Source organism: Fusarium graminearum, chromosome 2 (genome assembly GCF_000240135.3).
Source record: "Fusarium graminearum PH-1 chromosome 2, whole genome shotgun sequence".
Taxonomy (NCBI): domain Eukaryota; kingdom Fungi; phylum Ascomycota; class Sordariomycetes; order Hypocreales; family Nectriaceae; genus Fusarium; species Fusarium graminearum.
Window position 1 is genome coordinate 5,804,487 of NC_026475.1, and position 23,215 is coordinate 5,827,701.

Genomic DNA, 23,215 nt, shown 5'->3' on the forward strand with positions numbered 1-23,215 from the left:
GGAGCATCTCGATTTTCTTGCTCATTGAGACGCTTACCTGCAGCTTGTTGTGGAACGTAAAAGTCTAGTTTTGTCGTTGCTTGGAGTTGAATTGTGAAATTACAACACGTGGTCTACCAAGGGCGGTATCACATGTTTGTTCTGCGTAATGATGATGCATAAAGATCAATTGATATGTTGGTTAAAGCATTGCAGTCAATCTGCGGAACTGGATTACTTTTGATCACTTGACGATGTTGCACTTCCCGCAATATTTCCTGCTTAACAAGAGACCGGAGCCAGGAATGTGGGTGGTGGGTGAGTTGCATCGCTTACTGGAGCCAACTCTTCCACGCTTTTCCTTAACCTACCTCGTAAATTATAAATTAGTCCACAAATCATGTGAATGAACTGCAATGGCACAAATATTTCCTAAAAATCGGCTTTAAGAACATGATTCAGAACAATTGCATGTAAACACTTGATCAATGGTCCGACTGCGGGGAAGCTCGTTCCTTCGATGCGCCGGCAGCCCGGATTGTAACTTGAGAGAGGGATTGTCGAATGGAGATTACTACCCTGTACCATCGGAACTCCCTCCGATTTGCCAATTTACTTGGCGGTGAGCAGGGAGACTGGGATACAGACCTGATGGATTTGACGGAGCTTCCACTATCCCTGCTTGTGACGTTGTCTTGGTGGATCATCAACGGTTAACCTTCGGCTATCTTTCTGAGCTTGAGACAAAGCACTGAAGCAAGTGCACTGATAAATAACGAAGACGTACCTGAACATCATCAACAAGACACGTTCACGTCATGAGAACTTGACAAAACACATTCATCATGTGGGCTTCTCAATTCTTGTGTCTTGCCTTGCAAGCAACAGGGGTCTTGTCGCGTCCTGCCGAATCTCTCGTCCAAGAGTACCCATCGCGTAAGCCAATTAGCTGATCCACCAAAGTACCCCTGACTGTGAAGCTAACCTCCAAATACAGCACAAGGCAAAGGCAGAGGTGTCTGGAAAAGCGCCTACTCCAAGGCGCAAGACTTTGTTTCACAATTGACGATTGAGGAAAAAGTTAATGTCACGCGTGGATTTGCCGCCGACAACGTCTGCGCCGGCAACACTGGAACGATACCGCGCTTAGGATGGCCGGGATTGTGTCTCCATGATGCTGGCAATGGCGTCAGAGCAACGGATCTCGTCAATTCGTACCCCTCTGCTTTACATGTTGGTGCAAGTTGGGATAAGAACTTGACATATCAGAGGGGTTACTATATGGGGAAGGAGTTCAAGGCCAAAGGAGGTAAGACATCAGCGTGAAAAGATTGCTTTCAACACTAACAATCCTCAAGTAAATGTCCTGCTTGGCCCTAACGTTGGACCTTTGGGGAGAACACCACTTGGCGGTCGCAATTGGGAAGGTTTCTCAGTCGATCCCTACCTCACAGGCAAGCTCAGCGCGGAATCCATCATCGGCCATCAGGACGCTGGAGTCATCGCCAACGTCAAGCACTTTATCGCAAACGAACAAGAAACCTATCGTCGCCCTTACCATGGTATCGAGGCAGTCTCCTCCAACATCGACGACAAGACTCTTCACGAGTACTATCTCTGGCCCTTTGTTGATTCCGTCAAAGCAGGCGTCGCATCAGTCATGTGCTCATACAATCGTGTGAACGGAACTTACGCCTGTGAGAATAGCAAATTGATGAATGGAATCCTCAAGTCTGAGCTTGAGTTTGACGGGTTTGTGCTGTTGGATTGGAACGCCCAGCATAACCTTGAAAGCGCAAACTCGGGACTCGACATGGTTATGCCTATGGGTGGATTCTGGGGAGAGAACTTGACCATGGCAGTCGAAAATGGCACTGTCAAGGAGGATAGAGTTACTGATATGGCTACAAGGTTTGTCTCTCTTGCCAGCCAGGTTTTTTTTTTTTTTTCATTGCTGACAATTTCCCAGGATTCTTGCTGCCTGGTATCTTGCCGGCCAAGACAAGGACTTTCCAACTCCGGGCATCGGCATGAAGAACCTCTCCCTTCCTCACGAACAGGTAGAAGCTCGAATCCCCGAATCACGACCAACTTTGCTCGAGGGCGCCATCGCAGGACATGTGCTTGTCAAGAATGAGAACAACACGCTTCCTTTCAAGAAGAACCCCAAGATGATCTCCGTCTTTGGATATGATGCCACAGTTGCTGCATCCAAGAACACTGGCAAATTGTTTGAGCTTGGATATGCATCTTCGCCAGAAATGGCACAAGCTATTCTTGGCGATGAACATCATTTCGATCAAGCTGCCAGAGGAGGAACCATTGTCTCTGGCGGAAGAGCTGCTGCCAATTCGCCCCCGTACATCAGCGATGTGAGTCTACCCATTCACAATTTGTTAACCATTATCTAACATGAATCAGCCCCTCAGTGCTATCCAGCAAAGAGCCTCTAAAGACGGAGGTTGGGTCAACTGGGATATCTCTTCCGCCGACCCGGATGTCAATGGTGCAAGCGACGTCTGCATTATCTTTATCAACGCCATGGCAACAGAAGGCTGGGACCGCGACGGTCTTCACGACGACTTTAGCGATGGTCTGGTTCTCAACGTTGCGTCCAAGTGCGCAAACACTATTGTGGCCATTCACGCGGCTGGTATTCGTCTGGTCGACCAGTGGATTGAGCATCCCAACATCACAGCTACCATCATCGCCCATCTTCCTGGCCAAGATAGTGGTGACGCACTGGTGAAGCTCCTCTACGGCGAGGCCGACTTTTCAGGAAAGCTGCCTTACACCATGGCGAAGAACGAGAGCGATTATACACCATATGAGCCCTGTGGGCGAGAGGGAGATAGCCCAGACCCCCAGTGCGATTTCACGGAGGGTGTCTATCTTGATTATCGCTCTTTTGATGATCGGGATATCACACCAAGATACGAGTTTGGCTTTGGTTTGAGCTACACCAAGTTTGACTACTCTTCACTTTCCGTCAAGGTTGGTCAGACAGAACCTGCCACCACTGGCGATCTATGGGAAACATATGCCACTGTTCAAGCAACAGTGTCCAACACTGGTGAGAGAAGCGGTGAAGAGATCATCCAACTCTATGTTGCTATACCCAACAGTCCACCCAAGCAACTCCGAGGCTTTGAAAAGGTGAAGTTGGACAAGGGTGACTCACTTGAGATTCCATTCGAGATTACGAGACGAGATCTTAGCGTCTGGGATGTCGTCAAGCAGGATTGGGTACTACAGTCTGGCAACTACACAATCTTCGTCGGTGGAAGCAGTCGCAATCTCCCATTGAATGAGTCATTCACCATTGATAATTAATCTATAAACTTGAGAAATAGAACTAGAATAAATACACTTTTACGCAACCGAGGTTCTGTTATCCCTCATTGCTTATCTGAATACCGCTGCATTGCTCCAGAATCAACCCCGGAACACCAAACCGTGGTAACAAAACCCGAGCCCTGGCAAGTTGCGTAGATAACCAAACCTGGCTACCATGACTCTGCGTCTTCCCTAACGCTACAGAAAGTGACCACATGAAACGATAGATTTGGCGTGGATCTTCGCTTAATGCTTTCGTAGCAACAGTGAAGATGTATGAAAGAGAAGTCTCGGGCTTAAACGATGTTTCTTGATACATGTCCAAGCTTGAACACAGGATTTGAAGGGCGTGGAAGTCAAGGGCTGCGGCGTAGACTGTCCACATCAGACGTTTACCGCCCGAACTGGGAGCCTTTTTGGCGAGGAGTAAGATGTCTGCAAATTCCTATAACTGTCAGCCAAGATCTCAGCTCTGAGATATTACCATACATCACTGAAGTGCTCAACATGTCGCCAGAGCTTCTTCAGGCTGCTCGCCTCTGATCCATCATGTGTTGTTGATCTCGCTAGCCTTAGAAGCTCTAACTTGGCTCCTTGGCATAGATGATATAGACGTAGCGGACGATAGTTCTCCAAGTCATCGAGAAGCTCGGATACAGGATAGAGTTCACCCCACATCTTGGGAAGAGCCGATCTCACACTAAGGAAAAGATGTTCATGGGAGATATAGTCGTGGGCTTCACGGGAGAGAAAGTCCAGACAGAATTGGCCACTGTTAATATTTCCTGTAGCCGAATCTGCATCCAGATACCTACAGCCTGTCAGTATACACAGATTCTAATTCGGGCTCCGACTTACAGAGTGTATAATAGCATTCCCTGTGCTACACATGGCAACCTCTTTTGTACATCGCCTTGCAGATATGGTCTCAAGAAAGACCTGATTCCTTCAAGATGTAGCAAGGATGACCCGATGGTTTCTGAATCATGAGCTTCATACCTAAGAATAAGGAACCACATAGTGAACAAGGCGTCGATATCACAGCTCTGTTCTGCCGTTTGGCAAATATGATCTAGTAAAGACGACAAATCTTGCAAAGCTTCGGAGTAGTGAACTGTCGCAGCGGACCCAAGCCGACTTGCCCTTTCTAGAACCACAGCTGGATCGACAGCGTCTTGTGCGGCGAGTAGATCCTTTGCTCTCAACTCCATGTTCGCGACTGCGATAAAGCTTCTCATGACCCCAGGATATTGACTCGCGATGTGCGTGTAGATATATGAGAAGTTACTCCATGGCCATAGTTTTCCATAGCACAAAACTAACATGGAGCCAGGAATATACGCAAACGCCGCACGATCCTCAGAGCTCAAATGAAGCGAGTTAGCAAGAGCGATATGGGCTGCCGATAGAGAGGGTCGTGGTGGTTCACGACTACCCCCAGGCGAGATGTAGTCGGCCGGGCTTGCCGAGTCCGTCGGGGTCAGACTTGTATTCGGCGATTCACTCGATGCAATAAGTCTGGGACTTCCATAGCCAACAGGACTCGAGAAACTCTTAGAAGGCTGCCCCCTTGCACTCAACGACTGTCCCGGCTCAAGCCATTCACACTTGTTGGGACTGTTCTCGCATCGTTTACAGACGGGCCTCCTTTCGTCGCACTTGACCTTTCGGATGCGACACGTCAAGCAACCTAAGAAAAAGCAAAGTCAGCAGCGATATCGGAAATAAGACGGACGGGTTTGGATAGTGATTATGCCATGACACGCACCATTCTTGGACCTCGCTTTTCGCCGATCGGCGACAGGGGAGCTTGAGCTCATACCAAGTACTTCGAGTCGTGGAAATACGGGGAGGACAAGGCGCCTGACTCGAAAACTATATCATTTAGTGGTATTGAAGAGATGGGGATGGGCTGGATGGTAAGCTACAACGATGTTTGCTTATTTCACTTGCGGGCGTTGGAGTCACTGGCCTGCAGAAAATCTGCAGGTGTTTTTAGTAAGATTGGACAACGGAAATTCGGGATAAGGAAAAGCTTGGCTTGGGATAATACAGGGAGTGCACACGATCTATAGAGTTTGAATTTAGTACGGGGATAGCTTAGCTTATTCTGTCATTTCCGTGTTTTCCGTCGCGTATGGGGATCAAAGAGGAGGGGAAACGTTGGCAGGAACTTCTCTTTCTGGAACGATTGGGATATGTACAGTTCAGAGCTGGATCGGAAAGTCATTGTGGCTGACTGACGAGTTGCTTGGGATAAAGATACTCCCTTCTGAGTCGAATTCGCCGACTCATGGATTTTACAGCCCGCAACAGCTCAGATCAGTTCAACCTCAAGCCAATCAATGTCAGTCTCACACTCTGCAATTGGTTGGCTCGGCTATTCTAGCACAGACCCCCTCTCACTGAGCCGTCCATCCCTTGCATCTTGCACTAGCTTGGCGAGAAGTTTTATCCAAAACAAGTAACAAGTTGGCAGCTTTTCCTTCTCTCGGAGTTTCCTATTCTAACAGATTAGGTACACTATCGCACGGGATGGACGTTTGATTAAGTGGTACTTGTTCATGCAATGAGAGTCCAGGCTTGGGGGTTGTCTCGTATGCGAGCCTTGAGCCGCGGGGAACAGAGCTAGGAGGGGCGAGTAGATATTAATATAAGGGGAAAGCCAAGTCCTTTCTTATTAATCCCAGAATGAACTACGGCCGGTAATTTGTTGACTATTGATTCCATCATTCCAAAATGTCCTTCTCCACCGAAAACCTCTATGACAGTATCTCACAATCTGTCGCCCATCATGAGCACGACCTGGCTGATATTTGTAAAAAGGTAGATCACGACAATCGTGTGTATACCTTACTTCTCTAACAGTGATACAGATCCACGAAAATCCGGAATACAATTACAAGGAGTTCAAGGCCCACGACAACATCTGCAATCTCATGGAACAACTTGGCTACAATGTAAAGCGGCAAGCCTATGATATCCAAACCTCGTTTCAAGTTGAATTCGGCAAAGGCGGAAAGCTCATCGTCTTCAACGCCGAATATGATGCTCTCCCTGGTCTCGGTCATGCTTGCGGGCACAATCTCATTGCTACGAGCTCAATCGCTGCTTTCCTGGCGACAGCCGAAGTACTTCGTGATAGCAACATCTCGGGAAGAGTACGACTCCTTGGAACCCCTGCTGAGGAAGGTGGTGGTGGAAAAGTGCATCTTATCAAAGCTGGTGCATACGAAGGTGTTGATGCTTGTCTGATGGCTCATCCAACGGGACGACTTTCACCACCTGGTTCAGATAATGTCGACGGTGTTTCTGCTGCCAAGACGAGCGCAAGGAGGCAACTCAAGGTATCATTCACAGGGCAAAGTGCCCATGCTGGGAATACGCCTTGGCATGGCAAGAATGCACTCGACGCTGTGGTATCGTCCTATGTCAACATATCTCTTCTAAGGCAACAGATCCAGCCCACAGAAAGGATACATGGCGTCATCCGAAGCGGCGGCTCGGAGCCAAATATTATTCCTGACTCTACTGATCTGGAGTATTATTTGAGAGCTGCAGATGTTAATCAGGTCAAGGATATTTCCAAAAAGGTTGAGGCTTGTTTTGAGGCGGGGGCCATGGCGACAGGATGCGATGTGAAGTGCACATGCGACAGGTGAGTTTTTACATATCTACTGCCAACGCAGTACTAACACCCACGCAGTGATCAAGATTACATGGAACTTCGACCAAATATGTGCATGTCTACAGAGTTCACCAAACACATGAAGGCTTTTGGTAGGGACTTTATCGATGATGCAAACCAGCCACCAATGGGCGCCTCAACAGATATGGGTAAGTATCTTATCAACATTTCTTGACCGCCATGACCTGACAGCTTAGGCAACGTATCATATTGTCTTCCAGGAATCCATCCCATGTTCTCCATCGGAACTGAGGACCCCGAGGTTCAACCTCACACGCCCAAATTCGCTGATGCCGCAGGAACAAAGGAAGCCTTTATTAGAGCATTGGATTGTGGGATGGGATTGGCGGCTACAGCTTGCGAGTTACTTCTGCAGCCTGAGTTAATGGAGAAGGCAAGGGATGAATTTAAGCAGGATGTTGAACCCATAGGATATAGACTTTGATCATCTCGCAACGGATGGATAATAAAAGCGTGTTTCTTTTTTACTCTGCACTACTCATCTTGCCATAAGATCTGCATCGCGTAGTTAGAGGGCGTCAAGAGTAATCAGAATCGGCAGTCCATCTCAGGCGAACACATCATCGCAAGTCATGACGTTGATCAATGTCTCGCCGAGGGACCGAAGTCATGTTAGGCTAGACTAGATGCCGCTCCCCGCATCACGGACCACATTCCCAATGAGTTGGGTCCGGCAGACGGTGCTTTACTGTAAGTTGACTCCCCGAGCCTCATCATCGGGGAACTTCGCGATTGCTTCTGATTAGCCGAGTCGGCCAATCGGCATCCCCAGCGACATAATCTCTGTGTAAACAACCTTCACCTGCCGAGCTGCCCAATCAGAGTATTATCATATCCGAGCTGAAGAAACGGCTCTTCTCGACGGGTAAAGATTTTATGTCTTGTTTGCAATGCTTTTGTTGATATCCAGAGTGATGAAACATCAATAACCCCGGACTCTTCCAAGGGCGATAGATACACTATCTTTGCGGGGGTGGAGATATCTCAATCAATTGAGGAGAGATAACAACGCCATCTGGTCTAGATTATCGACCTGCATCTTGCGATCGTCTACTTAACGGCCTTGAATCCCCAGATTTGAGCATACAATATCTCTTCAACAACAATTATTACTCTATATCTTACAAAATGACAACCGGCAAAGCAGAGAAGACCAGTCTCCCCAATCACGATCTTGACACCAAGATGGGCGAGACATTGAGTCTACAAGGTTCGTTACAAGTTGCTGAAGAAGGAGTCGACAACAGAGCACGGGGGAGAAAGGTGTTGAGAAGAATCGACGTTTGGTAAGTCTAACAAAATACTCCATCTATGCCAAGAGTCTGACAAGTCATTCCAGTCTCATGCCATTGCTCCTTGTGTCCTATACCTTGCAATTCCTCGACAAGCAATCACTCAACTTTTCCTCCATCATGGGAATAATCGACGACTTAGTACGTACAATTACTGTCAAATTTTCAAGTCTTCTACTAACACTATCAGGATCTCGTTGGATCAAGATACAGCTGGTGTAGCAGTGCCTTCTACTTCGGTTACCTTGCCTTCAGCTACCCAGCTTCTTTTCTAATGGTCCGCCTCCCACTCGGAAAATATCTGGCTGGCTCAAGTCTCGCCTGGGCCATCGTACTTTGCTGTCACGCTGCAGTCCAAAGCTTCGAAGGGCTTCTTGTGGCACGTTTCTTCCTTGGTGTGGCAGAAGCTTCGATCTCCCCAGGTTTTTCTCTGATCACTGGAATGTGGTATACCCGTGAAGAACAGCCTTTCCGACATGGAATTTGGTTCTTGGGCAATGCTATCGCAACGATGATGGGTGGCCTACTGGCTTATGGGATTGCTCAAATTGGGGGTCCTTTAGCTGCTTGGCGAGTAAGGTTATCGTCTCTTCCCTTCGTAACGCGACTAACACCTTCATAGTGGCTCTTCATCATCTTCGGTCTCATTACTCTTGTATGGGCTGTCGTCCTAGCCATCTTTCTCCCAGATACTCCTAACACTGCACGATTCCTCGATGAACAACAACACATCGATGCGGTCGATCGAATTCGAAGCAACCAAACTGGAATGAAGAACAACAACTTCAAGTGGGATCAGGTTCGAGAGGTCATCACGGATCCCAATGTCCTCCTCTTGATGCTCTTCCAGCTTACGTTTAGCATTCCCAATGGTGCTCACACAACTGTCAGTAAATCCTCTCGACACCAATATGGTACTAACTTCTTCACAGTTCAGCAGTCTTGTCATGGCTGGGTTTGGCTTCAGTAGGCTCGAGGTTTATCTTCTTAACATGCCCATGGGTGCCATTCTTGCCTTTTTCGCACTCGGGTCTACCTATCTCTGCAGTCGTTATGACGGCTATAGAACTATTATCGGTGCATGTCTCAGCTTGATCAGGTAGACAACATCACTGTTTCTTGTGCCATACATCAATTAATTGTTGCAGTCTTACTGGCTCCCTCCTTGTTCGTTACGGACCCAACCAAGGAAGCCAACTGTTCGGTCTCTGGGTCTTTGTGGCTTTCGCAGCTGGCTTTCCCATAGCGCTCTCGATGGTGGCTTCCAATGTTGCCGGCTTCACCAAGAAGAGTGTTGCGTCTGCTATGATGTTCATGTCTTATACAGCAGGCAACATCATCGGCCCTTTTCTCTTCTTCCCATCCGAGGCGCCAGGATACTCCGTAAGTCATACATCTTATGCTCGTGTGGGATAAAACTGATGTCATTACAGAGCGGCTTCTTGGCGACAACAATCTGCTTTGGTGTTTCGACACTGACGATGCTCCTTCTGCGATTCACCATCATCCGTGAGAATAAGCGACGTGATAAGCTGCAGCAGAATAGTGTTGGTGTGCATGAGGAGAGAGATCATCTTGAGCTTTCAGACATTACCGACAGGAAGAATCTCAACTTCCGCTACGTCTATTAAATCACGCATGCAGCCACGACGGGCGATATATGGCCGCCAGACTTGCGCTCGGATGTGTATATAACATGACGATATAGCAATTAAAGACCATCTGATTTCACCACTTGAAGACAGAGTGTATACATTTGACCGCTATTTGACATTCCTAAACTTGTGTTTCGTGATGGCCACCGTCATGGCGTTACTCCTGACGCGGCAGCATGTTTTGAACAGACATCATCCACTATTCCCTGTCCAATTGCCTCCTGATAGAGGCCGGTACTTCGTCTACACCAAGGGATCAACATTCGATGGGCTTCGAGCGTCACAATTCCATACAGCTCCCACTCTTCATCCCCGTTGCTCGACGGCGTTGCCGTGCTGGGGGTACTGATGTTGGTGGATTCCTGTTCATTCTGCCGCGCTCTCACATACCACTGCGTCCAGCTAATGACCTTTGCGGGTGCATCAGCCCTTGACACGATACCATTTGGTACTCTCTGGAAGATGATGGGCCATCTACAATCCCTCCCCACTCCCGGGCCAAGCCTGATGATCTCATAGGCTTCAAAGCAGCGGAGGCTTTGGTTGGGATCCGATGCGTCGAAGAAGGTGTCGTGGATGACAGTCTCGTAGTTCAAGGTTGAAGGGGTCCATGACACCATGCCAGGGTTGTGGCGAAGGACAGGTTCATATGTCTGTAAGTAGTCGAGAACAACCTGAGGCGGAATGTGGCGAGGAATGGGGATTGTGACGGTAGAGTGGTGCTGCGAGCGCATGCTCGCCTATATCACTAAATCTGTGTCAATGACCTCGGTCTTGACGAGACCGACCTCGACCTCTGGCAGAACAGAACTGGGGCGGCCGACCGTTGGACCTGAATCCTTTCGTCTGACGTACGTACCGGATCGACTGCCGAGACAGGCCAGGGTTTATTGGTCCCAGCCGTATGGCATATCCACAGCGAGTGGCTTCAAGAAGGAATCAGAACACCACAAGAGGCAGCAGACGCTTAGTGGCCCGTTGGTAAGCATCAGCTGTCGTGACAAACGAGACTGACTGGCGTGGAAGTGTCTCGTCTAGAGAGGTGATGTAATCGAGACAGAGGGAATTCCGTCAGATTCGAGTGCCAAATGCATCAGTTCAATTTGACAGCGGCTGTGGGGTATTAAGAGTGAAGAAAGTCTTTCTCCGCGCCAATGAATGACTCGTGGCCAAGGAAAGGGGATGGGCAGAAAACTTAAGGGCCTTCACCCATGATACAGAAAATACACAGCCGACGAGCGGGTCATAGATAGCATAAAGTGTCTAACCTATTTTATCTCTTCGGCATGTAGCATCCAGGTTTTCTGCATCCTCGAGGCTGCGGACAGGAAAGGAAAGTTCCGTTGAGAATTGGGGAAGTGATATTTTTAGTCCCTACGCTTAATCCTTCAGGAAGGTTGACATGAGTCACTCGTCTGATTGGTAGACGAGCGAGTGGCGCAGTCTCTATTCATTGTTTCCTCAGATCAATCAATCCTTCTTTTATCTAATATCGTCATGAGACTTGAGATGCGATGACAGAACCTGATTCTCTACTATCGAGCCGGAAGAATTCCTTCAGCTGAGGTGTAGTTATCCAATGAGAACAATATCAGGAAACGAATACGTTATCTAGTCTCTCGTAATTACTGCATCAAGCTTCGCGTGCTCCCTAGACCGGATATGACCAAATACGAACAGACAACATGGTACGATCCTACGAGCAGCTACTAAAACACGACCCATATCAGATTACCTAGAAATTATAAGATACAAAATACTCCGTACTATTAGTGTTTATTAGCATCTAGATCCCGCTGTCAGGTGGAATTGATGATGGAGGCCATTCGATTGTCCTCTCTAGGGTATGGACCTCGTCCACAACCGAGACCAACCGATTCTGTCAGGAACTTAGCGCATGGCGCAGCGGCTTGACCCCTGTAACCGATGTGCCTTTTATCCTGTTGCCTGGTCCTTTTTCGCTAACTGCGCCAGGGTAGTCGGGGATTTGGACCGTCAACCCGTAGCTAAACTTGCGGAACTATTGAGAGCATACAGAGTATGGTGTAGAGAGGGATCATCATCCATGGACAAGCACAATGAGGCGCTTTCAATGGTGATGATATGAACAGATCAAAGTCAACTTTAACAATCTACAGCATAAAGATCGCATTAGGACCTCACCTTCCTAAAGTCCATCATCTAACAGGCATTCCTTACGCTTAAATCTGACTGTTGGCAGGGATTAATCGTAACATGATCCGATAACCCCTTTTCGTAAAATTGCATCTCATGTGCTAAACGAATAAATTGTTACAGGCTTGCCTGCATTTCTTACTTTGAAGATCAGCATTAAACTTAATTCAAGATGAACCGCTTTCGCAAGAACAAGAACCCACAGAAGCCTGGGGAAGGTAACAGAATACTAAGGAAACTAAGCCCAATGTCTGTATTAACTCTAAATGCTTTACCTGAGCTTGAAACTGACTGTTTCATGCCAATCATAGTGAAGGGTTCCAATCAGCTGGGCATTCACTGCGCATCTATGTTGGGTGCGTTTTAGCTTGTCGCTACCATGTGGCTGAGAGCTTCCAAGGTTCTACCACCGAATCAATATTCGAGAATAAATTCGAGCACGCAATCGCCAGCGCTATTGTGCAGCATCCCCTTTTCACCGTCGGCCGAATTAATGAAGCATCAAAGAAGCAATACTGGGTCCGATTGGACCATATAGACTTCAACAATCACATCACATGGCAGACAGTCTCCGAGGGAGAAGATCACAGAAAAGCCTTTGACGCTGCTCTAAACTGGCAGGTCAATGAACGATATACCGATCTAGAGACGAGGCCGCAGTGGAGAGCAACAATCCTTAAATCTGCAAAAGGCGATTTTGTCGATGTCGTCTTTGCTTGGGATCACACAGTTGGAGATGGGAAAAGCGGACGATTTTTCCATGACAGTCTGCTCGCATGCCTTAACCAAAAACCAGACAATGATACCATCACTTTAGATGACAGATCTTTCAAGTTGCCAGTCACTGAGTTCACGCCCCCGCTGCATCATCTGCTCAAACTGCCAGTCTCGCCGAGCTTTATCTTTTCTACCTTCAGCCAAGATTTATTCCCGCAGTCTAAATCCGATAAGCCACCTCACACAGCCAACTGGGCACCGATCAAGATGGAGCCATTCGAGTCTCGCCTCAAATCAACCACTCTTCTAAACGATGTCTTGAAGCCAGTGCTAGACGCTTGTCGCAAGAAGGAAACGACATTGACTGCGCTTTTGCATAGCCTCATCTCTGTATCAATGGCAACTCGAATTGCCGAAGATGAGGCTCGGGCGTTTGAGTGCGGGACACCTATTTGCTTAAGACAGTTCCAGAAACCAGGAATGTCAAAAGTGGACTTGAAAAAGACAGCTATTAATGGTGTAGTGTATTGGCCCTACAAGTTTGAGCCAGGTCTCGTCGCGACAATCAGACAGCAGGTCAGCGATGCCCAATCAAACCAGGAGCTGAACAAAAGGATCGAAGACACAGTGTGGTCTGTGGCCAAGTCGATAAGAAAAGGATTGTCCGCCAAGTTGAAGCTGGGCGCCAAAAATGATACACTCGGTCTTGCAAAGTTTATCACTGACTGGAAGTCGTATCTCTTGGATCATGCGAAAACACGTACACATTCCTGGGAGGTTAGTAATCTGGGGGTCATGCAAGGAGACGTGGCGGGCAATACGGGCACAGAAGACCATTGGAGGATCGAGGAATGAGACACGAGGAGAGAAAGAGAGGATATGCACAGAAGAGAATTGATACACGGTAGCCTTACGTATCAGGGACGATCGTCAGGAAACGGCTTCTCAAAACGGAGGCTACTCTTCGTCATTCCACCACTCTTGAGCTACTGGAGGTTCTGGTTGTTTGACCTTGAAATAAACAATGGCCCTCCATATGCCGATCAAGGTAAGCAAACATCCTATGCCGACAATCAGAAGGGTGCCCTTGTACGAGTTAACCCACTCATTGGGAGTCATGATGAGTCTGTTTGGTCTGGAACAAGAGAAAGGTTGAAGGTAGGGGGAAAGAAAAGAGAGTGGGAACAGATGGGGAGTTGGAGTGGTCATATATACATGCGTGAAGGCAAAATTGTTGAGATGCTTACCCTCGAATAGCATCGTGTCTTGATTGGAATCCATCAACGTGACTGATGTTTGAACTCAATGGCAGGGAACCAGAAGGTGGGGTTGAAAGAAGGCTGGAAAAAGCCAATTCGCTGTAACTTGACTGGCCAAAACAGTCTTGAACCTCAACTGTAAAGATGATGCGATGTTGATAAGGTCAGAGACAAATGCAAAACTCGCCATCCAAAATCCCCTAACCCCTCTTTAAAGACATGTAGAGCTGAACCATGTCCTTGACTGAAATCACGCCAAAAATTGCCCCTCGGTCAAAGTCGTGAACCTTGTCAGGTACCCGATATACCCCCGTGACGCCTCTAGTGAGTTGTAGAAAAGTTGACCTCATAACCCTTTGGATATGAAAACAAATAGTCTAAGAAGCCTAGTCTAAGCAGCATAAGCTGACCCACTGATTTTGTCCCGAGGCGCCTTAACGAGAGTCGGTATCTTGGTATTGTGCGAGAATAAGGTTGTATTTGTGCCCTACGGCGTAGCTCTTGATCCAGGGCAGCTGAAGGCATATTTTGCTTGGCGTTGTACCAACCACTCCGCTCTCCTCTGTTCGTCTCGTTAGTTTGATCGCTGAATAGGGGATTTGACAGTCCCTGGACTTACCATTAATCTTCATCTACTAGTAGCTCCGGGTGACGGCGATAGTACCGACTGATCATGTTCCAATCGCCGCGATCTACCCGCGACCTCTGTATTTCCCAGGGAAGATAGCCACTGCGACCGCTCCGGATTTCTGCGAGCTCTTCATCGATCTCCTTCGCCCTGTCGAAGTCGTAGCGTTTGTAATAGCAACACCTGACGATGAGCAAAGCTAGCACGAGCATCGTGAATGCAACCCCCGCCAGGATGTAAGTATAAATGCGCGAGTATCTCTCCATTTGTACTGGGACTGTTGCTGCGTGAGGAGAATACAATATGGGAGAGTGCCCTACTTTGTATAACTCTCAATGTAGGGCGGCCGAAGGCAATATTTTGTTTCAAGTTGTACCAGGAATGAAAAGAAGTTGAATAGTATAGGTAGTAGGTAGTCAGGAGTCCAGGCACAAAGTATGTGACATAAACAAAGTGGTTGGAAGTGCTTGCCGTTTCCAAAATCGACAAATCTAGCAGGAACTCTTCCCTCTTATACCCTCCCCCTGTCGTGGCCATACAGCTTGATTCGCTCCTGCCCTGATACTTTATATTAGTATGTTTTTTTTGTGAGGATTAAAGTTTATTACAAAAGGACGAACCTGGTTTGGTTTTGATTCGCTGTTTGTAACACCCAAAGCCTCCGGGTCCGTTAAAAGTCGCCTCCATCCTTTGGGTACACCCATTTCATACAGAGATAACATCCTATGGAGGCAATGGTGATAAGACTAAAGAACACCACCAAAAACTCCCATTTGGCACATGCCGACACCCCTGAGTGTGGAGGTGGTACCTTTGGGAAATTCAGCAGCCCCATGATTGGTATTCTTCTGATCTGCAAATGTGATAAAGGAAGGAAGATAAGTATTTGTAACCAAGAGTTCGGTTGAAGTGATGGGATCTGTGTATTTACTATTTAGTTCTGGGGAGTCATTCTGCTTTATCTTATACATGTTCGATCCGTATTCTGTACTGTAGCCTCCAGTGGCTGAAACTTCCTAGTAACAGGTGTCATGTTCAACACATTCGCAGAGCTGGTTTTGACTTTTTCTGTTTATGGGGGAAATATGGCAATATCTGATAAGGACACGGCATTATAAGATTCATGACATCAAAATTGACTTCTTGATTCCCCGATATGAGCCGTCTTCCTAAGTGCTACGTGTCATCTAGCATCATTCGTGTATTTTGTCGACAGATCATACAGCTCCTGAGGAACAGACCTCCGACGCGCCCTTACCAAGCAAGCTCTTGACCTTTGTTCGTGATGAACTTGCCCGAAGTCTTCTCTCGAGTTGCACCATCAATTATCTTGAGCATGCCCTCAACAGAGCTCTCAACGCTCTCGAGCATGGATAAAGGGAACCCCCACTCCGTCGCAGCTGAATCGCCCATCTCAGTGCTCACAAAGCCTGGGTGAAGCGCAAAAGCAACCAAACCCTCATTTTGCAAATGCAAAGCCTGAGTAAGCCAGTTCAAAGCGGCTTTACTAGGCCCATATGCGCCAGCGACAACCTCTTGGAAGGTTATACACCCAACTGACGAAGAGACATTGACAACTTTAGGAGCAGAAGACCTCTTCAGGTATGGCCAAAGGCCCTGAGTGACGGTAAGGGGACCGATGGTGTTGATCTCAAACGACGATCGAAGATCACTAATGGGTATCTCGAGTGCCGGATAGCTTGGAGGGCTGATGGCAGCGTTGTTGATCAGTACGTCGACGCGATCAATGTCAAAGGCAGCCCTGATGTGCTCAGGGGAGAGGGCAGTGGAGAAGTCCAACTGGACAATGGAGATGGTGCTGTTATCACCTCTTGGAACACCTTCAAGAGCAGCTTCGAGAGACGACTGTGACTTGTCGTTACGGACAGTTGCAAAAACAGTGGAATGGGCACGAGCGACAAGAGCTTTGACAAGACCAAGACCAATGCCTCTGTTGCCTCCAGTGACAACATAGACGGTGTTTGTGCTGTTGGAAGCCATGGTCATCTTGGAAAAGACGGGGTAAGTGATAGGGGAGAGTGCTTCTGAAAGGGACAGAGTATTTGGGGAAGCAAGATTCGTACCAACGCACGAAAAGAAGGGCTGCGTCTTATAAGTGACGACCAACGTGATTTATCACGGTCAGCATCGGGCCAATGAAGCGCTGCGTGGAATGGATTATTGATCATCCGTCTTGTCAGCCTTGGCAGATTTGAGTGCATTAACAACGTGCACAAAGGGGCCTGTAGGAGGGGTTTTGGAGCACTTTGGCAGGGTACACGTAATGAGGGTAGTGGTGAATGACTGATAGCGTATACTGACTATACAGGTATATCGTGTTTTGGTGTCCTCATATCACAATATTGTACCAGTGTCCTTCAAGACCTTGATCAAGATTCATCTTCGCGAGGGCCTGTTCATGGTTTGGGTCAACGACCTGGCAACAATAGATGTCATGCAATTGGAAATTGACCCATCTCTTGGAAAATATCCAATCAGCGGGTACTCATCAGTGAGAAGAGAAGGAGTTATCGACTGTTTCCTGGCCCTTGATCTGGTTCATATAAAGTATGTTACTTGCTTATTTTATCCAGCCTCGATCTCAAGTATAATGTGTGGTCTAGTGAGGTAGACACAAATAAACGTCCGAAGGTTGGAACATAAAGAGTAACAGTCTAAGAAGATAATCTACGTAGCATAAAATACTTACTGATTCCGTTTTTTATGTCTCGAGCAGCCAATGTTGCAGTCATGCTGAGGCTGCTCATGTCAACTTGTCAACCAACGTTAGTTAGGCAAGTGGAGTAAGATGCAGCCTTGACATGAGCATCATCCTCTATGACGTTACCAACTCATCCAGCTTACAAATTAACCCTCTCCTCAACAATCTTTTTTTTACCACATCCAACATACCACAAGACAATAATCATCAGATCTCACGATGAAGGCAATCCAGATCAAAGAGTTCAATGCGCCCTACTCCGTATCGGAAGTAGACAAGCCCAAACCCAAGCCTCACCAACTTCTGATTCAGATCAAGGCTGGCGGTTTCTGCCACACTGATTGCATGGCTCTCGCAGGAGAATTTGGCTCCAAACTACCATTTATCGGATCCCACGAACCAACTGGTGTTGTTGTAGAAGTTGGTTCTGAAGTTGAGGGTTTTACGGAAGGTGATCGCGTGGGATGTCTCAACTTTGATAGCTGTTGCGGTAAGTATTGTTTACTAAATATTGGTAGCTGTTCTGACAAAGAATACAGGAAAATGTCCGGACTGTAAGGCTGGAAAGCCTATATACTGTGACGCTCCTCTGATGAAGGGACTCACTGCGGATGGAGCTTGGGCAGAGTACATGGTATCGTGAGTGCATGCACTCGCTTGATCTTGCGGCCCGTACTAATCATTCCTAGGGACGCTCGCTTTGCAGTCAAGCTGCCTGATGCACTCAAGTTTCCTACTGCGGCCTGTATGATGTGCGCAGGCGCAACCATATACGGCGGGATCAAGAACGCCAAGGTTCCAGCTGGAGGCTCAATTGGCATCATCGGCATTGGTGGTTTGGGACATATCGGAACCCAACTAGCAAAAGCAATGGTATGTAAAGCGTTTTTAAAATACAGGCAACTTCTAATCCATATGTGTAGGGCTATCAAGTAGCTGCTATCGACGCCAAGCAAGACACCTTGGATCTTGTGTCGTCCTACACCCTCAAGCCCGACGTTTGCATTCTTGCGTCTGACCCTCTAGAATATTCCATGAAGAAAATCACAGACGTCGTCAAAAGTGATTATCCAGGACTTGATGCTGTAATTATTGCAACAGACGCGCCCCCAGCATTCGATCTTGCCGCTCAACTTACGCGCAAACACGGCACGATGGTCCTTCTAGGCCAGCCCGAAAAGGGCATCACGCTATCTTACCAAAACATTATTTTCCGGGATATAAAACTGGTAGGATCTCTACTTGCTGATCGTCCTGTGTTGGAAGAGCTCTTGAAACTGGTTGTGGAGCATGATATCCAGGTCAAGATAAAGGAATGGAAGATTGAAGATGCTGAGAAGATGAGGCAGGAATACTTGACGGGCAAGAACAGCGGCAAGAATGTGATTGTATTCTAGTTTATCATCTCGTTGAATACTAAAATGTTGATGTAGTGAGATTACTTAGTATTCACCTCATCAGCCCACAATCACAGCTCAACAGGCCAGATCTAAGACCGAGATAGAGATAAGCTCACTTCATCTAACCACTAACATCGACCCATCGACATGCTTAATAAGTCCCCGAACACGAACACGTTTATTTTTCGGTCCTAATGTCCATCATAATTCTTTTTTCGCTTTCATCTTGTTTTTTTTTGACCCTTTTTTTGTCGCAAATTAGATCGACGCCGTGGAGACCCGCGGAGCACCGACCGAGATCATCCCATACGTGACCTGATGGTGAGCCTATGTCCATCAGACAAATAAAGGAGTCAATCTTGTTTCAAAACGAAATCGCAAATCCATTTTATTCTCGGGCTTATATAGTAGTCGGACCCTGCATGACACCCACACCTTGACATCCTGCATTGCTGACGCTCATCATGACCGTCAAATCCTCCTCACCAAGATATCACGGTCATCAATGTCACCGACAAGAACGCGTCTTGTCTAAACAATGGCTTATCGATAATCAAATGGGTGAGTATCCTATCCCTATTGACGCCTGTTGTCATTACCTTTACCGACATATGTTCCCACAATACTGACTTTGGTAGGCATTTGCCTCGCATTGCTCGCCCCGTTGCTGTTTGCCCAATGCAACGCCGTCACGCGCCCCTACACGGGAAAATTCACATCGCTGTCTTATTTTAACTCTGAAACACTAGAATACGGTGTTGGATTCGGCGACAATTACTTGGTACTGGTCCTCATCCTTCTCCTAACCGGTCTTCGCGATGGGACAATGCGCTTCATCCTGGGGCCGATTGCCTCAGTCTGGGGATTGAGTAGAAACAAATCGATGCGATTCAAAGAACAAGCTTGGCTGTTTATCTACTACTCCACATGTTGCTCTGTGGGCACTGTATGTTTGCAGTTCCATTCACCCGGTTTTCTGCTAACGTCCCTAGTACATTTATGCTACATCTCCATATTGGCTGGATCTCAAAGCCATGTGGACAAATTGGCCAAACCGCGAGGTGTCGGGCCTGATGAAATCTTATATGCTAGCTCAATTAGCCTTTTGGTTACAGCAGATGATCGTCGTTAATATCGAGAAACGTCGAAAAGATTATTGGCAAATGGTCTCCCACCACATCGTCACCATCGCTCTCGTATACAGCTCCTACCGGTACGGCCTCACCCGGGTTGGTAATGTGGTGCTCATATTGATGGATCTCAACGATCTTATATTCTCCGTTGCTAAGTGTCTGAAGTACATGGGACTCCAAACCTTGTGCGATATCATGTTCGGTATCTTCGTCGTCAGTTGGGTGCTTTGTCGGCACGTCGCGTTTGTTATGGTTTGCTGGTCTGTATACGCACATAGCTTGGCCATCGCAGGCGCAACGTGCTATACCGGCTCTGGAGATACTATTCTCGGTCCTGGACCTGTGCCACAAGATGAAGGATACTTTTACATGCTTCAGCCACTGGTATACGACTCTGGGAGGATATGCTACGACTACACCATCAAGTCACTATTCCTCGCCGGTTTGTTGTTCTTGGAAGGTTTGATGGTTTTCTGGCTTGTTATGATCATCAAGCTGGTCGTCCGAGTTCTCCGTGGTGGAAATGCAGAGGATACGCGCAGCGATGGTGAGGAAGAAGAACATGAGGAACACGAAATTACAGAACCCATAGAAGTTGTGGTCGATACTGGCAAACTTCAATATCCACTGCGGTTATCATCCTCAGGAAGGGGTACATCATGTGTTTTCCAAACAGCAGGTGGGTTGACAATTACAAAGGACAAGAAAGGCTATCTGGATCGAATCGGCTGTGAGCAGAGGATATCTCGATGAAGCACGACTGCAAAGTGGATCAGATATGCCTTCTGTTTTGAATACCCTATATTATACAGAGTAATAATTAATGTTTAACGGCTACAACAATTCGCCTTCCACAAAGGGTATCTTGACCGGCAGCGAATCTCCTGCATATATGTTTCAGATTTGACTGATCAGCTTATATCACGTTTTATCAGCTGTCAAGACGGGACGCTTGATACCGAGCAGTTGCCAAGATCATAGCCGCGATGTTATCAACAACGAAGTGGCGGAACCTTTGACTTGGCATACATAGATTTACAGACAAGGTCGAGTTGATGTCAAATTATAACCGGTCTCAAAGCATATAATTTCCATGCTATTACCAATCACTTACGAATGTTGAGAACGATGCCGAGTTATCCTGTTTGTTGCTCGGGTTCCATCAGTCGAGTTCCGATTTTACTGTTCTTGGCAGTTATTTCATCGCATCCCGTCCAAGACCGATGGAACTTTAGTTAAAACTATATCGTAAAAGCAAACTATATCGTACCCAGAAGCGAAGCGAAACTATCCCACATTGCCGATGCTTCCTCTCTCTCACAAAAGGTCTCGCCACGAGGGTCTTTTACGTTAGCTGGCTAGCTAGATCAAGGCTAGCGCCAAGAGCTTTTCCAAGGTGAAGAGTGGCGAAGGGCCGAAGCGAAGGCCTCATCCCTGCGGGCTCATGTCCATCTTCGCATGATATTCATTACTCTACCCCGCACGCAGCAAAGGATCATCAGTGCATTGATTCCAAATCAGAATTGTGTCCAGGCGAGTCTAGGAAGGAAGAAGAGTAGGCCGATGATTCGGGAAGTTGTGTTAACCCTTGGGGTAATTAGGTTTGCCGTGCTATGCCGCATGCGCGCATTGCTTCTCGACGATGAACTGTGACACCTACCTGTAAAGTGGCCTTGTTATTAAATGCAGGTACATTCCACCACAGCCGAACGTAGGGAGAAAAAAGACACTAATAATAGAGTAGCTGTGTGACAGCCAGTGAACGCGCGCGAATCACAGGACACGGTCTGTTGTGTTTGTGAGTGTGACTTGGAGTGTGATGGGATTGATCCTGCAGGGTATCCTCGGCTCTTGTGAAGTCATCTACTACGCCTTTCGCCTGCAGAGGGGGCAATTTTGAAGAGTTAGAGAGCTTCTCTTTTAGTGCAGCAATACCGTTCAGCGATAAGATCCGCGTCGCAGGGGTAAGCTGCTGGACAAGACCGGACGATTGCTGCTACCCTGGACGGGAGAGGCAATAGTTGGGGGTCTTATGCGGTGACATCGTCGATAAAGTTGCCGTTCTAGCGCTGCAGGATAACCGAGGTGATGGGATGGTTCTGATTGAACGCTCTGATGCTTGGCTTTGACTGAAGCGCCAACAGAGAGAAACAAATCAGACCATTTTTACTGTGATTGTGATGAGGGCCATTGCAGATCATAGACTACGTGCAGAGAACAGACTATTATTAGAAGTAAAAGTCTCGGCGAAGGAACATGCAGTTCAGTCTCGAGGTTATCAGGTATGGATCTGTTTGCTTGTGTTTGTTGAGGAGGATGAGCCCCAATTGTCTGGGTGAGAGTGAGAGTGAGAGTGAGACTTTTGGTGGATCGGCCATGCAACCTACCATTCCTCTGCATCCGACCCCTGACCAAAGTGCTGTTTTCTGTGCTGTGCTGTGCTGTGCTGTGCTGACAATAATAAGCTTAGCTACAGGCCAAGACCAGGCACAGCATATTGCCCTTGTCACGAGTTTATTCGTTGTCAACGTCAGCTTCAAATAATTGAGATGTGATTCGTACAGACTGTTCTTGGCTTTTTGTGCATATAATTATCTGCTGTGCACGCAAGCCTCTTGACTGCGGTCAGACAATGTTCAAGCCTAAGAACGCCAAGATGCATCCACAGCAGAGCCACCAGCTTTGATACGGAGTGACACAACATCCGAGGCCACCGTAAGAATCGGCATTGTCTCAGCTTTTTTGCAGTATATTTCCAACTTCCTGACCTGTCCAAAGTAAGACTCTCGTCATGGATAAGCTCGATCAAACAGGCTGATTCATCACCAACTCGGAAAAGTTACACGGCATTTGACCTTGCTTAGGGCCATTTCCTCCGGCCCGCCTCCACGGCATTACATTGATTAATCTGTTTCACTAAAGCCCGATTGGACCACCTACGGGCACCAGCGGTGGTGGGTTTCGGGCACGTTAGTGGGATGGACCGAACACTACTTGGCGTTGCAGTGCACTGAGTGATGGTTAAATTTACTGAGCCAGTCTAGAAACCGACAAAGAACGCGCCCGTTGACAAACTTTATTAAATGAATATCCCTTCACAAAAGCCTAATTAGTCTCAAATCGCATGATTCCGTCGCCGAAAGTTAATATTAAGCTACTACCTTCTCTGTCTGAGATGTTCACGTAAACGAATAGTAAGCCAGCAACCGT

At 47.4% G+C, this 23,215-nt stretch overlaps 10 protein-coding genes across 10 annotated transcripts; 7 read left to right on the forward strand and 3 right to left on the reverse strand.

Moving 5' to 3' along the window:
• Positions 1 to 824: 824 nt before the first annotated feature.
• On the forward strand, positions 825 to 3,312 carry FGSG_03858 (uncharacterized protein; the record flags this gene model as incomplete). The annotated part of the gene is made up of 5 exons (XM_011323517.1): positions 825 to 915; positions 977 to 1,288; positions 1,338 to 1,890; positions 1,949 to 2,351; positions 2,401 to 3,312. The coding sequence occupies 5 exons, from the start codon at positions 825 to 827 to the stop codon at positions 3,310 to 3,312; spliced, it is 2,271 nt and encodes a 756-aa protein (XP_011321819.1).
• Positions 3,313 to 3,370: 58 nt separating this feature from the next.
• FGSG_03857 (uncharacterized protein) lies at positions 3,371 to 5,545 on the reverse strand (the record flags this gene model as incomplete). The annotated part of the gene is made up of 5 exons (XM_011323518.1): positions 3,371 to 3,760; positions 3,805 to 4,126; positions 4,174 to 5,005; positions 5,084 to 5,190; positions 5,520 to 5,545. The coding sequence occupies 5 exons, from the start codon at positions 5,543 to 5,545 to the stop codon at positions 3,371 to 3,373; spliced, it is 1,677 nt and encodes a 558-aa protein (XP_011321820.1).
• A 509-nt stretch (positions 5,546 to 6,054) lies between these two features.
• FGSG_03856 (uncharacterized protein) lies at positions 6,055 to 7,448 on the forward strand (the record flags this gene model as incomplete). The annotated part of the gene is made up of 5 exons (XM_011323519.1): positions 6,055 to 6,157; positions 6,192 to 6,275; positions 6,316 to 6,973; positions 7,022 to 7,152; positions 7,225 to 7,448. 5 exons carry the CDS (start codon positions 6,055 to 6,057, stop codon positions 7,446 to 7,448), a joined length of 1,200 nt encoding a protein of 399 aa, XP_011321821.1.
• Positions 7,449 to 8,152: 704 nt separating this feature from the next.
• Positions 8,153 to 9,947, forward strand: FGSG_03855 (uncharacterized protein; the record flags this gene model as incomplete). Its single annotated transcript, XM_011323520.1, has 7 exons — positions 8,153 to 8,310; positions 8,364 to 8,457; positions 8,507 to 8,890; positions 8,939 to 9,202; positions 9,249 to 9,415; positions 9,465 to 9,699; positions 9,750 to 9,947. The coding sequence occupies 7 exons, from the start codon at positions 8,153 to 8,155 to the stop codon at positions 9,945 to 9,947; spliced, it is 1,500 nt and encodes a 499-aa protein (XP_011321822.1).
• A 2,371-nt stretch (positions 9,948 to 12,318) lies between these two features.
• FGSG_03854 (uncharacterized protein) lies at positions 12,319 to 13,718 on the forward strand (the record flags this gene model as incomplete). The annotated part of the gene is made up of 3 exons (XM_011323521.1): positions 12,319 to 12,364; positions 12,458 to 12,502; positions 12,547 to 13,718. 3 exons carry the CDS (start codon positions 12,319 to 12,321, stop codon positions 13,716 to 13,718), a joined length of 1,263 nt encoding a protein of 420 aa, XP_011321823.1.
• Positions 13,719 to 14,743: 1,025 nt separating this feature from the next.
• Positions 14,744 to 15,454, reverse strand: FGSG_12366 (uncharacterized protein; the record flags this gene model as incomplete). Its single annotated transcript, XM_011323522.1, has 3 exons — positions 14,744 to 15,033; positions 15,071 to 15,308; positions 15,371 to 15,454. 3 exons carry the CDS (start codon positions 15,452 to 15,454, stop codon positions 14,744 to 14,746), a joined length of 612 nt encoding a protein of 203 aa, XP_011321824.1.
• Positions 15,455 to 15,496: 42 nt separating this feature from the next.
• On the reverse strand, positions 15,497 to 16,757 carry FGSG_03853 (uncharacterized protein; the record flags this gene model as incomplete). Its single annotated transcript, XM_011323523.1, has 2 exons — positions 15,497 to 15,680; positions 16,009 to 16,757. 2 exons carry the CDS (start codon positions 16,755 to 16,757, stop codon positions 15,497 to 15,499), a joined length of 933 nt encoding a protein of 310 aa, XP_011321825.1.
• Positions 16,758 to 17,034: 277 nt separating this feature from the next.
• FGSG_12367 (uncharacterized protein) lies at positions 17,035 to 17,414 on the forward strand (the record flags this gene model as incomplete). The annotated part of the gene is made up of 3 exons (XM_011323524.1): positions 17,035 to 17,040; positions 17,080 to 17,318; positions 17,345 to 17,414. The coding sequence occupies 3 exons, from the start codon at positions 17,035 to 17,037 to the stop codon at positions 17,412 to 17,414; spliced, it is 315 nt and encodes a 104-aa protein (XP_011321826.1).
• Positions 17,415 to 17,691: 277 nt separating this feature from the next.
• Positions 17,692 to 18,869, forward strand: FGSG_12368 (uncharacterized protein; the record flags this gene model as incomplete). Its single annotated transcript, XM_011323525.1, has 4 exons — positions 17,692 to 17,962; positions 18,012 to 18,111; positions 18,162 to 18,345; positions 18,396 to 18,869. 4 exons carry the CDS (start codon positions 17,692 to 17,694, stop codon positions 18,867 to 18,869), a joined length of 1,029 nt encoding a protein of 342 aa, XP_011321827.1.
• Positions 18,870 to 19,336: 467 nt separating this feature from the next.
• On the forward strand, positions 19,337 to 20,758 carry FGSG_03851 (uncharacterized protein; the record flags this gene model as incomplete). The annotated part of the gene is made up of 3 exons (XM_011323526.1): positions 19,337 to 19,433; positions 19,511 to 19,818; positions 19,865 to 20,758. 3 exons carry the CDS (start codon positions 19,337 to 19,339, stop codon positions 20,756 to 20,758), a joined length of 1,299 nt encoding a protein of 432 aa, XP_011321828.1.
• Between the last annotated feature and the right edge of the window lie 2,457 nt (positions 20,759 to 23,215).